General features: G+C 43.0%; 1 protein-coding gene across 8 annotated transcripts in view; it reads left to right on the top strand.

Annotated features, from left to right (window-relative positions):
• The window catches only part of gria3b (glutamate receptor, ionotropic, AMPA 3b), a 472928-nt gene that overhangs the window by 235089 nt on the left and 223139 nt on the right, over nt 1–14700 (top strand). For all 8 annotated transcript variants that reach the window (XR_013577363.1, XM_078547470.1, XM_078547466.1 and 5 more), the window contains exon 6: nt 9283–9444. Coding sequence is in view for 7 of the 8 variants with exons in the window: in XM_078547470.1 (XP_078403596.1) it covers nt 9283–9444 (162 nt within the window). In the remaining variant the exon portion in view is untranslated. The remainder of the gene's footprint in view (nt 1–9282; nt 9445–14700) is intronic.

The raw sequence follows: 14700 nt of genomic DNA, 5'->3' as shown, positions 1-14700 counted from the left end.
ATGGCCGATCTGAATGTGACCTCAACCCCACACTCCTGCCTACCCCCAATAACCTTTCACCCCCTTGTTAATCAAGAACCCATCTATCTGTGCTTAAAAATATTCAAAGACTCTGCTTCCACCGCCTTTTGCATAAGAGAGTTCCAAATACTCACAATCCTCTGAGGGAAAAAATTTCTCCTCATCTCTATCTTAAATGAGTGACCCCTTATTTTTAAACAGTGACCCCTAGTTCTAGATTCTCCCACAAGAGGCAACATTCTTTCCACATCCACCCTGTCAAGACCCCTCAGAATCTTAAAGGTTTCAATTAAGTCACCTCTTAGTCTTCTAAATTTCCAGTGGGTACAAGCCTAACCTGTCTGGCCTTTCCTCATAAGGCAGCATGCCCATTCCTGGTATTAGTTAGTAAACCTTCTCTGAACTGTTTCTAATACATTTACATCTTTCCTTAAATAAGGAGATCAGTACTGTATGCAGTACTACAGATGTGGTCTCACCAATGCCCTGTACAACTGAAGAATAACCTCCCTACTTTTGTAATCAACTCCCCTCACAATAAATGATAACATTCTATTAGCTTTCCTAATTTCTTGCTGTACCTGCATACTAACCTTTTGTGATTCATGCACGAGGACACCCAGATCCCTCTGAATTTCGGATCTCTGCAATTTCTCACCATTTAGATAAGAAGCTTTTTTATTCTTCCTACCAAAATGAACAGTTTCACGTTTACCCACACTATACTCCATTTGCCAGATCTTTGCCCATCACTTAACCTATCTATGTAACTTTGTAACCTCCTTACGTCCTCTTCACAATTTACTTTCTTACCTATCTTTCTGTCGTCAGCAAATTTAGCAACAATTCCTTCGGTCCCTTCATCCAAATCATATATATTTTCTTATCAAAAATGCTTATATGAAAGGCTGAATCATCAGAACAGATGCAACTAAGATGGATAAAGTGGGAGAATGGAATGGAGTCTTTACAGGAAGCAGGTTGTGAGGAAATATAGTCGAGGTAGCTGTGGGAGATGGTGGGTCTACAGTGAATATTGGTTGGTAGTCTATCCATAGAAATAGAGACAGAGAAGTCGAGGAAGGAAAGAGAGTTTTACCATGTGAAAATGAGAGAAGGGTGGAAATTGGAAGCAAAGTTGATGAAATTTTCGAGGATGAGAGTAGAAAACGGCACTAATACAGTCATCAGTGTAACAGATAAACTAGTGAGGGAGGGGGCCTGAGGAGGACTGGAACAAGGAACTTTCCATATATCACACAAAAGGCAGGCATAGCTAGGAACCATATGGGTACTCATTGCAATATTTTTATTTGGAGGAACTGAGTGAAGGTTAAGGATGGATTATTCAATGTGAGAACATGTCCAGCCAGGCAAAGAAGCATGGTATTGGATGGAGACTGTTTGGGCCTCTGTTCAAGGAAGAAGCAAAAGGACTTAAGGCCATCCTAGTGGGAGGATGGAGATGGCAAGAGATTGGACCTCCATGGTGAAGAGGAGACATTAAGGACCAGGAAAGTGAAAACTGCTAAAGTGACTCCATTCACAACTCCTCAAATAATGAAGCAGTCTGTGCACATATGCTGTAGGACCTGGACTGCATTCAGGCTTGGGTTTAAAAGTTACAAGTAACATTTGCACTACACAAGTACCAGACAATGACAATATCTGACAGGAGAATTCAACCGCTTATCCTTGACACCCAACGACATTACCATCATTGAATCCCCTGTCATCCAAATCCTGGGGAAGTCAGCATTGACCAGAAACTTAACTGGACCAGCTACATAAATACTGTTGCTACAAGGACAGGTCAGAGGCTGGGTATTTTGTGGTGAATAACTCACCTCTGACTCCCCCAAAACCTGACTACCATCTACAAGACACAAGTTAGGAGTGTGATGGAATACTCTCCACTTGCATGGACGTGTGCAGCTCCAACAACCCTCAAGAATTTGACACTATCCAGGACAAAGCAGACCATTAGATTGTCAGCCCACCCGCCATCTTAAATGTTTACATCCTCCACTACTGGTGCACCATGCCTGCAGTGTATATCATCTGTAAGATGCACTGCAGCACCTTGACAAGGTTTCTGCAATAGCATCTTCCAAACCCACAGCTTTTTCCATCTAGAAGGAAAAGGGCAGCAGTCGCATGGAAACACCAACACTTGCAAGTTCCCTTCCAACTTACACACCACCCTGACTTAGAATGATATCATCGCTCCTTCATCATCACGGAGTCAAAATCCTGGAACTCTGAACCTATCACCACTGTGGGTCTACCTACACCACAGCAAATCCAGTGGTTCAAGAAGGCGACTCACCACCACCTTCCCAAAAGCACAATTAATGTACAGTTAATGCTGGCTTCGCCAGTGACACCCACCTCCGTGAGAAAAATGATAAAAGTCATGCTCCATCTTTTCCTGTGCACTACACATATTTTCCACCAGTAGGGAGGGAGGGAGTTAAAATCAACTCCTCCATCCTTTTTCTCAACTTCATTCCTTTGAAATGTTTCTACTTTGATCTCTTTATTTCTTCACAGTTTCTAAATCATTTCACCATCACTCTGTCCTTTATTTTGCTGGCTCTTTCTCACTGTTTTGTCACCTCACCTGAGTTGATTTTATTTTCCACTGCTCCAATTTTCTGTAAAGCTAATATAATAAGGAAGAGGTGCACTGTCAGAAAATTACTTATGAGGTTATAGTAATGCTGTACTACCAGTCAGAAACCAATACTTGCATCAAGCAGTTTGCAATCGACAAAATCAAGACCACAACCTGAACAACACTCAAAGCTCCCTTTGAGCTGCGTGGGTGCATGGCTGCACAGCAATCGGAAATGTGCCGCACAGGAGGATAAATAGGCATTTTTCCTTTAAGATGTTTGCATTCGTGGCCATGTGGCGATCTCAAAGGGACCAGGCAGTGCAGCTGTACCACTGCACGTAACAAAGGAAAATTAGAGGGAACATTAGTTACACTGGTTGCAAATTACACTCTGGCTGGGATGAGAAAGCCCTGTAAATACTTACACATGTGCAAAGTTCTAGCCCAACCAGTAATTATAAGTGTCTCAAGAATTAGGGTAGGTACATCAGGACCCTCAAACATTTGAAGTTTAAAGAAAGAAGTTAAAAAGAAAACGCCTAAGCACTTTTTAATTCTAATTTGACCCAGTGTGATGCCAAGTTCAAACTGAGTTGGCAGCCCTCCATTAGCTGCAGTTATATCAGGGTCTGACTCTGAAGCCATTTTCTCATCATTACAAAATGAAAGAAGTGCTTTGCCATAAACATAAATCATAATATAACTGCATCCTGACATTCTCTGAGAAAATGCATCCTGCCTGGTAAATCCTGAGATAACTATGCTGGGCAATTTCACAATTCACTGGGCAACTCAGAAAACCTATAGAAATAGACATTTGCAAGTAAATGTTTTCTGCATTTTTATTTTCATCAGGTCTGCTGTGTAGTATAGAATCTCGGTAAGGATTTTAAATCAGGCCTGAAGAAATCCTATCCAGTTTATTGCACTGCAGATATTTCACGATTGATATTTTGTCAGTTATTGGTTGGATCATCTCAACTCAATCATGCATGTGGTGCTTGCAAATGATTGCCCTTTCTTCCTCGTACTAGGAAAGAATAATACATTGCCTTTGGTACAATTTTGCCTGAACACTAGCAGCAGCTGAGGCAATGTAGCACATCAAAACAGTGCAGATTTTGCTAATTAGACAGAAAAGAACACAGCTTTGCCACATGTCAAAACTGCCCTTATTGCCAAAATCAGTTCTTAGCACATGACTTTGAGTTCATTAGTAGCTGCAAAAACAGGTCTGTTTTTCTTTGATAAATCATTGTGAAGCTTAATTTTCTACTGCTGTTTGTGAAACACTCTTCACAGTAGCAAATGAATACTGAACAATGAATGGTTCCAAGGCTGCGTGATGCTGTCTTTACTGTGCATTTTACAGTACTCATTCATCATTAGTCCCATCCAAAGATTCATTTATGTGGTGGGCACAGATTTAGCCGATACTTTCCTTCATGATGATTTCTCTTGAAGCAATTTCCTTTTGTGCATCAAGGGTTTTGAGTACAATCAATGAAAATACCCAATGAAATTGCAACATTAACTGAGTATAGCATTCGAATGATTTCAAGGCTATGATTCAGTCTCAGGACTCAGCCTTGCTCTCATGGGTTGTGATAGCATAAGTCATAGAGACATGGAAAAGGGCCATTTGGCCCATTGAGTCCATGCTGCCACTCTATAGAGCAATCCCATCAGTCCCATTCCCCCGCTCCCCACAGCCCTGCAAGTTTATTTCCCTTGAATGCCCTTCTAATTTCCTTTTGAAATATTGATCAGTTCCACTTCGACCACCCTCATAGATGGGAAGTTCCAGGTCATTACCACTCACTAAATCAAGAAGTTCTTCCTCACATTCCCCCCTGCGTCTCTTGCCCAAGATCTGTGTCTCTTGCTCCTCCCAGCTAATGGGGACAGATTTTCCTGGTATACTAATTAAACCTGCCATAATCTTGTATACCTCTAATAAATCTGCCCGCAATGCCTTCTGCTCCAAGGAGAACAACCCCAGCTTCATTCCTGGAACCATTCTGGTAAATCTCCTGTACACCGTCTCAAGGGCCTTCACAAAGTGTTGTGACCAGAACAACAGAATGGTTCAGCATAACTGCCCTGCTTTTGTACTCCATATCTCTATTTATGAAGTTCAAGATCTTACATGCTTTGCTGACTACTCTCTCAATATGTCCTGCCTCCTTCAAAGATCTATGCACATGAAACTCCAGGTCCCTCTGTTCCTGTACATTCTTTAAAACTGTGTCATTAAGTTTATATTGCCAAAAGGTATCATCTCAGACATCTCTGTATTAAATTTTTCACCTGTCACTTGTCTGCCCATTATGCTAGTTTATCCATGTCCTGTGGAGTCAACTGGCACCATCCTCACTGTCTTCCACGCCTCCAAGTTTGGTATCAATGGCAAACTATAGAGACCACCAACCATCTTCCAGTCTAAAAACAACCAATTAATACCACTGTCTGTTTTCTGTCCTTAAGCCAATTTTTTCTTCAAGCTGACATTAACCCTCCTATTCCATGAGCCTCACTTTATTAATAAGACTTTTATGTGGTACTTTAATAAACACTTTCTTAAAATTCTTATTGACAACATTCATTGCTTTCCTCAGCAGGTCAGACAGCACCTGTGAAGAGAAACAGGGGAGTTAATGTTTGAGGTTGATGATGACCCTTAATCACAACTGATCTAAACAGCTTAACAACCGTTGTAGGGAAATTGCTGGAATCTATTATTAAGGAGGTTATAGCAGGGCACTTAGAAAATCTCAATGCAGTCAAGCAGGGTCAACATGGTTTTGTGAAAGGGAAATCATCTTTGACTAATTTATTGGAGTTTTTGAGGAGGTAACAAGCAACGTGGATAAAGGAGAGCCCATGGATGTGTTGTACTTGGATTTCCAGAAGGCATTTCACAAGGTGCCATGTCAAAGGTTACTATGCAAAATAAGAGCTCATGGTGTAGCATAGATAGAGATGGTTAGCTAGCAGGGAACAAAGAGTAGGGATAAATGGGCCTTTTTCGGGTTGGCAAGATGTGATGAGTGGACAGCCAGAGGGATCAGTGCTGGGGCCTCAACTATTTACAATTTATATCAATGACTTTGATGAAGAGACCGAGTGTATGGTTGCTAAATTTGCTAATGACACAAAGATAGGTAAGAAGGTAAGTTGTGAAGAGGACATAAGGAGTCTGCAGAGGGACACAGACAGGTTAAGTGAGTGGGCAAAAATTTGGCAGATGGAGTATAATGTGGGAAAAGGTAAACTTGTCCAATTTGGCAAGAAGAACTGAAAAGCAGCATATTATTTGAATGGAGAGAGGTTGCAGAACTCTTGAGGATCAGAGGGATCTGGGTATTCTGATACATGAATCAGGAAAAGTTAGTATGCAGGTACAGCAAGTGATTAGGAAGGCAAATAGAATGTTGTTGTTTATTGCAAGAGCAATAGAATATAAAAGTAGTGATGTTTTGCTACATTTGTACAGGGCATTGGTGAGACCACATCTAGAGTACAGCTTGGTCTCCTTATCTGAGAAAGGATATAAATGCATTAGGAGCAGTTCAAAGAAGGTTCGCTGAACTGATACCTGGGATGGCGGGGGATGTCTTGCGAGTAAAGCTGGACAGGCTGGGCCTGTATCCATTGGAGTTTCGAAGATTGAGAGGTGATCTGATTGAAACGTATAAATAAGGTACTGAGGGGACATGACAGGTGGATGCTGAAAGGATGTTTCCCTTTGTGGGAGAGACTGGAACTAGGTAACACAGTTAAAAATAAGGGGTCTTTCATGTAAGAAAGAGATGAGAAGAAACTTTTTCTTAGATGGTTGTGAATCTTTGGAATCCTCTTCCTCAAGAGAGAGGTGGTGGCAGGGTCAATGAATGTTTTTAAGGCAGAGGTAGATAGATCCTTGACCAACAAAGAGGTCAAAGGTTATCAAGGGTAGGCAGAATGTGGAGTTGAGGCCACAATCAGACCAGCCATAACCATATTGAATGGCAGAGCAGGCTCAAGGGACCGAATGGCCTAGTACTCCTTATTTGTATCTTCGTATGTAACTGAGGAAGGATAGAAATGTAATAGGTTTTGAGCAAGTAACAGAATGGACAGGGAAGGTAGAACAAAAGGGAAGATCTGTGATAGGGTGGAGGGCAGGAGTATAATTTTAGATCATAACCTCTGCCTGCACCTGTAGGGTTTTTTTTTCATGGCGTTTTCCTCGTTTCTTTCTTTATTCATTCACTTTGCATTCGGACAGCTGCTATCCAGCCATTCACACCTCATCTGGATGCATAATTTTTTCTTTACCTATTGCCACATCTCTTTGGCTTTTGTATCATGAAACATTTTGTTATTTAATCTCTCCTGCCCTCCACTCTATTACAGACCTTCCCTTTTGTTCCTCCTATCCTTCACTAGCTCAAAATCTATTACATTTCTGTCTTTCCTCGGTTCTGATAAAGGGTCATCAATGACCTGAAACATTAACTTTAGATTATATCTTCTGGTCGGCGAGCGGGGGCGGGTCCTGCTCACCGGCGTGTAAAATGACGCAGGATGATATCGGGTGGAACTCCCGATGTCACCCTGCGTCATTTCCATTTTCAAGTCGGCAGGGGCACAGCCAAGTCAGCTGTGCGCCCGCCGACCTGTCAACGGCCTATTGAGGCCATTGAAAAACTAATTAAGGTCATTAATGGACCTGCCCATCCAACCTTAAGGTTGGCGGGCAGGCCGGGAACCCTGGTGGGCTTCGAAAAAAGCATGAAACCTCATCCATGGGCAGGATGAGGTTTCATGAGGGTATTTAATTTTTATCTAATCTTTCAGTAAAAATTATGGACATGTCCCAACTCATGTGACACTGTCACATGAGTGACATGTCAGGGAAATTTTTTTATCATTTGTATTAAAAAATTTAATTCTGAGCCAATCTCCCTGAGGCAGCACTTAGCCTCAGGGAGATCTGTGCGCTGTTTCATGCGCATGTGCAAAAGAGCGCACTCCCAGCTCAGGGAATTGCCCCCCCCCCCTCCCCCCGCCCGCACAGGGAGTGCTTTTGAACGGATGTCACGCTGGGCGGGCCTAATTGGCCCGCCCACGTAAAATGGCAGCGTGCTCCCAATCGGGGGAGCCAATCGGAGGCACGCCCGCCTGCATCCACTCCCGCACTTCCCCCCCTAACGGAGGGAAAGTTTTTCTCTTTGTTTCTCTCCACAGATGTTGACTGACCTGAGTATTTCCAGCATTTCCTGTTTTTATTTCAGATTTCCAGCATCCACAGTATTTTGCTTTTATATCCATTGCTTTCCCTTCATCAACCTTCTCTGTTACTTCATCAAAAAAATTCAATTAGATTAGTCAAGCACAACCTGCCTTTTACAAATCTGCGCTGGCTTTCCTTTATTAACTCAGCCTCGCCAAGTACCTGTTGATATTTTTTTCCCTGATTACTGTTTCTGAAACCTTACCCAACACTGACGTTAAACTGAATGGTCTGTGGTTACTAGGAATATCCTCATACCCGCCCTTGAATAATTTCTTGATATTTTCTGATTCCTTGATAACATGGCAACTCTTTCCGGGTAACCATCATTCCGTATTTGAGTGAATCTATCTCAGAATGCTGTGATGGTGAAACTTGGCATTGCATCATCAGAGTTTTCCTGAGACTTTTCAGGTGAGCCTTGGAAAGGCAGCAAATCAACTGCTTGGGACTGCATTATATCCATAAAACAACAGTGTCTTTATGATCAATACCTTCTCTTAATTGTTGCTATCTTGGTACAGAAGAAGATTTATAATCAAGTCCATTACCCACAAAGATAGGTAAAGCTGCGAGTCAACATAGAATGATGCTTGGGACAAGGCAAAAGCTCTGGGATCATTTTAAAGGCAGTTAGATGCTGAGCTATGGGAACTAAAAGGAGGATGAAATTGGTCTCGAGCAATAGTGTAATACAGCCAATGGTGAATCAGAAGCCTATTTTACACACCGCCCAATTTTCTTTTCCATTGGTTTTGGCAGCCAATAACTTCCAAAAGCCCAGGACAGCTGTTTAAAACGGGCATTAGGACTCTCAAATACGCAAATTAGGTTCCAGCGAGAGACAAATTTCCCAACCATAGTCTCCTGTACAAATATGGTGAAAGGGTAATTGTTATTCTTCTGGTAGACAATTACATTTTTCCACCTGTAGAGTTGCAGGATTCAGGTCTTAGGGGACAGGGATCGGCAGGTTATTTGATCACTGGCAAGCATCATAGCTGAATGTAATTTTATCCTCGGCCAATGTCCACAGATGTGCACTATCCAGCAAGTTCCTGGGTAACAAATTGAGACAGAAATCCTGACTGATGTTGTTCTCCTTTCTTATTCTGGCTAAAGCCTCCTACCCTAGCTGAGATCCAGCCAACTCAGCACCAGCTAGGGATCAAACCCTGGATTTTCCCGATATGTGCAAGTGCACGACATGTACATTTACCCAGAGGAGCCATCAGGAGAGCCAAGATAAGACATTTTTTTTAGAAATGAACAGGGCATTGTAGGGGAAAATAATCCATAAAGATATGGGATACAATATTTTGTTTCAGTGGTTGAATTATGCCTGTCTTTTTGTTCATTGCAGGGCTTCTCTGATCTCGTACTTGATAAATTCATTGAGACAGGAGTCAATGTCACTGGCTTCCAGCTTGTGAATTATGAGGATCCAATGGTGCAAAAATTCATGCAGAGGTGGACAAAGCTGGATCAGAGAGAATACCCTGGAACTGCTGCCAGCACACTAAAGGTATGGTCTTCACCCTGGAAAACATTTGTAGCTGTGCTACAAATTCAATTGAGAGTAGGTCAGATCCTAAAAATAGAACAACTTGGATATTTCAGGCTGCCTTATTAACGCTGAGAAGATCCACCCTATAAAATAATTTGGAAAGATTTCTAAATCAGTGCCAGAAATAAAAAAACTGTTCAAAGTAACTTATGATGCAACAATAACATGGGGCAGGATTTTCGGGTCGTCGGGCGAGCACAGCGGGGGGGCCTGGGAGCGGCTGGGAAACCGTCCGTCACCCGCGATCGGCCCCCCGACCCCGATTTCACGCTGGCTGGCCAATTAACGCCTGCTGAGGAGCTCAGTGCGGCTAGGGTGGGGGGGTGGGGGGGGTGCAGGAGGAGGGAGAGCGCAAAAGTCTGTACGTGTGCAGGGGACCCCGCATTGAAAACTCCCTGAAGGCAGGGAGCTGAAGAATATTAAAAGCAAAAATAGAGATTTTGAAAATGTGAGAAGAATGTCCCCTCATAGGACTCCGTCACAGGAACATTAGCAGAATAAAAGTTATGTCGCAACGTTTTGATTTGATTGTGGAAACCTCATCCCGCCCATGGATGAGGTTTCCTAAAAGATCCAAAGGCTGCCTGGCCGATTTGCCCGCCCGCCAATCATAAGGTTAATCGGCCTCTTAAATGTGGGCGGGCGCACTGCTGACTCTTGCACGCGCCCGCCGACTGAAATACTGCGCAAGTGCGCGATGACATCGGGACGCTCGCCGGATGTCATCACGTGTTATTTTACGCTTAATTGGGTCGGGCGCGCGCCCGCCCACAGGATGTAAAATCCTGCTCGTGAATTTATATCGTGCACTTAACGTTGCTTTCGTTAAATATTACAAATAATATGGCATATACTGACAATTTAGGTCTGTACTTGTAGGGTTGTGTTTTATTTGTGAATCATTGAGATGCATCGTACTGTAGCTCATTCTGGGGATCATACTTGTCTTTGCTGGTGTGTTCCTGCCCTCCTGTGCACTCAGTACTGTCTGGCATTACACTCCTCTTTCAGGCTCCCATTCCCCTGGATCTTCTCCAGTCTCTCACTCAACTCTCAGTCTTCCATTAATATTTCTAAACTTCAAGTCCCCTACTTCAGTTTTCCATTATCATCTCCAGCTTTTTGGTTTCCTGTTTCCATTCTTTATGGTTTTGGCCCCCATTCCTTGGGCAAAATCTCGTTGAGGTGTCAGGCGTCTTGCCTGGCCCACTTTCAAGGACACCGGCAGAGGAGGGTGGCATAAAATTCCCCCCATGGTCTCTACAGGAACCAGCCCAAAGTTGCCCCCAGCTTCCAACTGGCTCAATTCTCCGCATTACACTGAGTGATCATGTCCTATGTCCAGTAAAAGTTGTTTCCCTCAGTCTCCTGAGAATCCCCAAACCGACTTCCAGCAGCAAGACCCACTCTGGTGATTCCGTCTCCTGGCCACGCCAGGGCGAATCTTCCATTGTCCTTAAGTCTCTAAAGGTTCTGTCTCTTTAACCAGAGAATGAACTCCCACCAGCATTTTGCCTGTAATGTAATAGGGAACAGCCTTTTCCTCTGATGCCCATACAGCATCTCTTTCTCTCTGTGTCCAGGGTTTCTGAGTCAGACTGCCTAGAGTCTGTAAGCCTGTATGGTGAAGCTAGCTGGTTTGTCCTATGTGTACAGATGTTAAACCTGGCACCTAATTTTCAATAAGGCTTAACCTTGGCCCCTGTCCCCATGGTAACCAGGCTACACAGGTTTATTATTCAGCAGAACTAGCAGCAGGTCAAACATTCCCTTTTACCTTGATTTAGAGGCACAGTTTAAAACATAACCACCATATAGCACCCAGCAGTCTATCATCTGTAAAAAAAATCTATTGAGATGGGTCTTGAAAGTTCCAATTGATTCAGAATCCATGGCATTTTGGAGAGGAAAAGTTCAAAATTTTCACTCCATGAGATCCCGATTTAGCACTTGAGATTTTTACCAAATGTAGGTGAGTTGGTAAGCAATAAAACAATTCCTTCAACCAACGAGATTTCAATAAAATAAACTTCACAAACTATGCAATATCTCCAACTCAGTAATGATATATTATTTTACAGGTATTGGCTTGAGACTTGTTTAGAGTAACGTGGAGCCAGCAGATCTGAACTATAGCGCTAATTCTGTGTTGCACTCCTGCCACTTAACCCTGGCTTCACTCACCAGGATTCTGAGCTTACGGGGAAGTTAGTTTTGTGCTAATATTAACAGGAGTTTTGAAAGATTCCAGGTAGATTCTTGCCAGCTGCAGTTATATTGCAGGCAGTGTGAAGTGATATGGACTACCTGGAGTTGTTTCATGAAACAACTGTAAACGTGGTTTGGCAATTTCACTCTGGAAATGTAGCAGGGATACAGCCAATGCAAAAATATAATAGTATAACTGACTTATTAATTTTCACAGCATGCATTTTTAAGACAAACTTAGCATCTGCAGACAACTGGAAAATAAACCAGTTATGGTGTGAATCTTATAATCAATTCATTCAGTTATGATGTTTATCAGTAGGTTGTTTGTGCACAAATCATTAACTCTCATTTAGATATATCTCTGCGCATCCTGCAGTATGGGTTGCAAGGTTGCAATTGCAACATACATTAGATTAGAATTGTTTAAACAATCAGTTGCTTCTGCTTCCTTTAATTTATCCGTTCAATTTAACACCCTTGTTTAAGTAGCACGGAAAGCAAGTTTAGACAAATGCATTAACATGCTCATTACTAATAGTGCATAATGTAATTTAAAGGTGTTCAAGATTTACTTTCCATCAGGATTTCTGCTTAAACGTTACAATCGAAATATAAGATATAAATATAAATAAATAAGTCAGGTTCAAGGAAAAGGCATTTAGCTTAAACCTCATTTATCCAGTGCTTTAACTCTCAAATCTATAATTTGAACATCACAAGGTTTTAATGAAAAACTATTCCAAACATTTGCTGCTAATAGCCGTTCATACTATTACCAATGTTATGTGCTACACTGAAATAAATAATAAATGATTATCAACCAGAATAAAATGAGCAGAGAGAAAAACTGGTATCTGCAGGAGGCGGGGAAGCAGACAGATCAAGGAGGTTGGTTTACCGGGTTAACTTGTTGGGCCTTTACAGGACTTGCCTCCTAGATGATAAATGGTGCTGTGAAATCACTGACCTCATGGATTAAGTCACTTTCGCCTCCATAAGCTGTCAAGTTTCCCAGAGGCCCAGAAAACCAGGCCGCCTGCAGTTAAAAATGGAATGACTGTTGGAATGTAAGCGTGCAGCCTCATTTTAACATTTAAATAACCAAACAGCTGTTTGTGAGTCGTTTGGTTGTCCAGCTCTAATCTGTCCCTCCATACAGTCTAGAAGTGGGTGGGTTCAGCCCCTGCTCCAGATGTTTTGCATTTTAGCCTCTGTTGCAGCTTGAATCCACACATTTTTGGGAGTTAAGATTCAGCCTTTTTGTGTCCAATATTTTTTTTTCTGAATGCCCATGCATCTTCAAGCAAACGTGGAATCAGATGCAAATTTAAATAGCTTTTTTGGCAGGACATCAGAAAGGATAGTAGCAAGATAGCACATAATTTCATTCAGTGCAGAATGAATAGATCTTTTGCTGTGCCTTCAGCAATCGGAAGGGTCTTGGCCAGTTTATGCAATAATTTCCAGTCTCTAAATAGGGGAATTATGGCAAGCCTTGAGGTTATACCTACCCACTTGATCACATCCTATAAGCACATCCCTCTTGACTGTCTCTTAGGGTTGGATTTTACATCGAGGCAGCAACTCCCACCACTGGGACTGAAAGCGGGTGATGAACCAAAGTTTCGTGTACAATATTATCAGGGCCAGCCAATTAAGGGCAGACACGGGGTGGGCGGGAGTAAGTTCCAGAACATTAGTTGTTGGTGCCACCTTTAATAGTCGGGCAGCAGTACAGGATAATACAGCAGTTCGGAAGGGACATGGCCGCAGTGGAAATGGACAAAATGTCCGAAGTTCAATCAACAGTAACCCCAACATTCAGCAATGTCTTCCTAGAGGTGCTTCTCTCGGCTGAAAGGGAACAAACAGAAGTCCTGCTCCCCCAAGGACAGCAGACCAAGCAGTCCTGGTTGGAGATGATGAAAAATGGGCAATGACCTGATGCATTCTAGTAAGGTGAGTGCAGTACATAACATTAATCTAGCGTCGTTAAATGTGACTGAGAATAACAGTGGAAGTGTCCTGGCATCACCAGTCAGGCAAAGGTGACTCCTGCACAGTCGTGCAAGAGGCTTGCCTGTAGTTGGACAGTCGGGCTGTCACCAACCATCTCTGATGGGTGACTAACAATGGAAATGTACATGCTTGCAGGAGAAGAGAGTTCATAATGCTCGGGAGATGTCCAGCACCAGAAGAGGCCTTCCCTACAGGCATCCTGACTCCTATGGAGGAAGAAGTGCTGAAGCTAGTTGGAATGGAGGCAGGCCAAGCTCTTGCAGATGGCGAGACAGGTGTAGAGTCCTGGGAGAGAAAAGTTTAAAGGATGGACACAAGAGACTTTCTGGCGAGCACAGAGAATGCTACACATGTGTGCACCACTGCTCAGATAAAGCTTCAGTTGATGAATAGTTAGAAGTACATGTTGGAAAGAGTATAGGCCTGTCATCAGTCTTATCTCTTTTGCAGTTCATAGACAAGAGTGGCCAGCCTCCAATCCTGACACTCCCACTTCTCCCACACTCTCCACCAGTACAGATACACTCATGTCAGTGGGTAGTCACACGTAGTTAGTAATAGGCTCACATTCTATTAAGCACAGCACAGACATGCCTGAGCAGCTGATGGGGACACTGAAGGTTGAAGTGTACTCACACTCGGAGGACTGTTGGAGGGCACTGCAGTGCTGAGCCTCAAGGTGAAGACAGGCCTCTGGAGACATCAACAAGGTGACAGTTGCAGGAGCTGCAGAGTGAGTTGTGTGAACATCTAATGGAACTTCCATGGGCTATGTACACCCTGGCATGGACAATGGAGGAGTCTATCTAGGCCATGAGTGCCACCATGAACCTGGCATGTGAGTACATTGCATTTGGCATTGAGAGACTGACAACGCTCATGGGAGCCATATCCAACAGACGACCCAGTGGATGCTGGAGATGTGTGTAGACCTGCAGGCCATCAGCACTTCCATGAGCTCTGTGGAGCAATGGCTGGGAAGGG

The sequence above is a fragment of the Cetorhinus maximus genome, chromosome 8 (assembly GCF_964194155.1).
Source record: "Cetorhinus maximus chromosome 8, sCetMax3.hap1.1, whole genome shotgun sequence".
Taxonomy (NCBI): Eukaryota; Metazoa; Chordata; class Chondrichthyes; order Lamniformes; family Cetorhinidae; genus Cetorhinus; species Cetorhinus maximus.
Note: the sequence above shows the minus strand (reverse complement) of the source record. Positions and strands in the feature narration are given on the sequence as shown.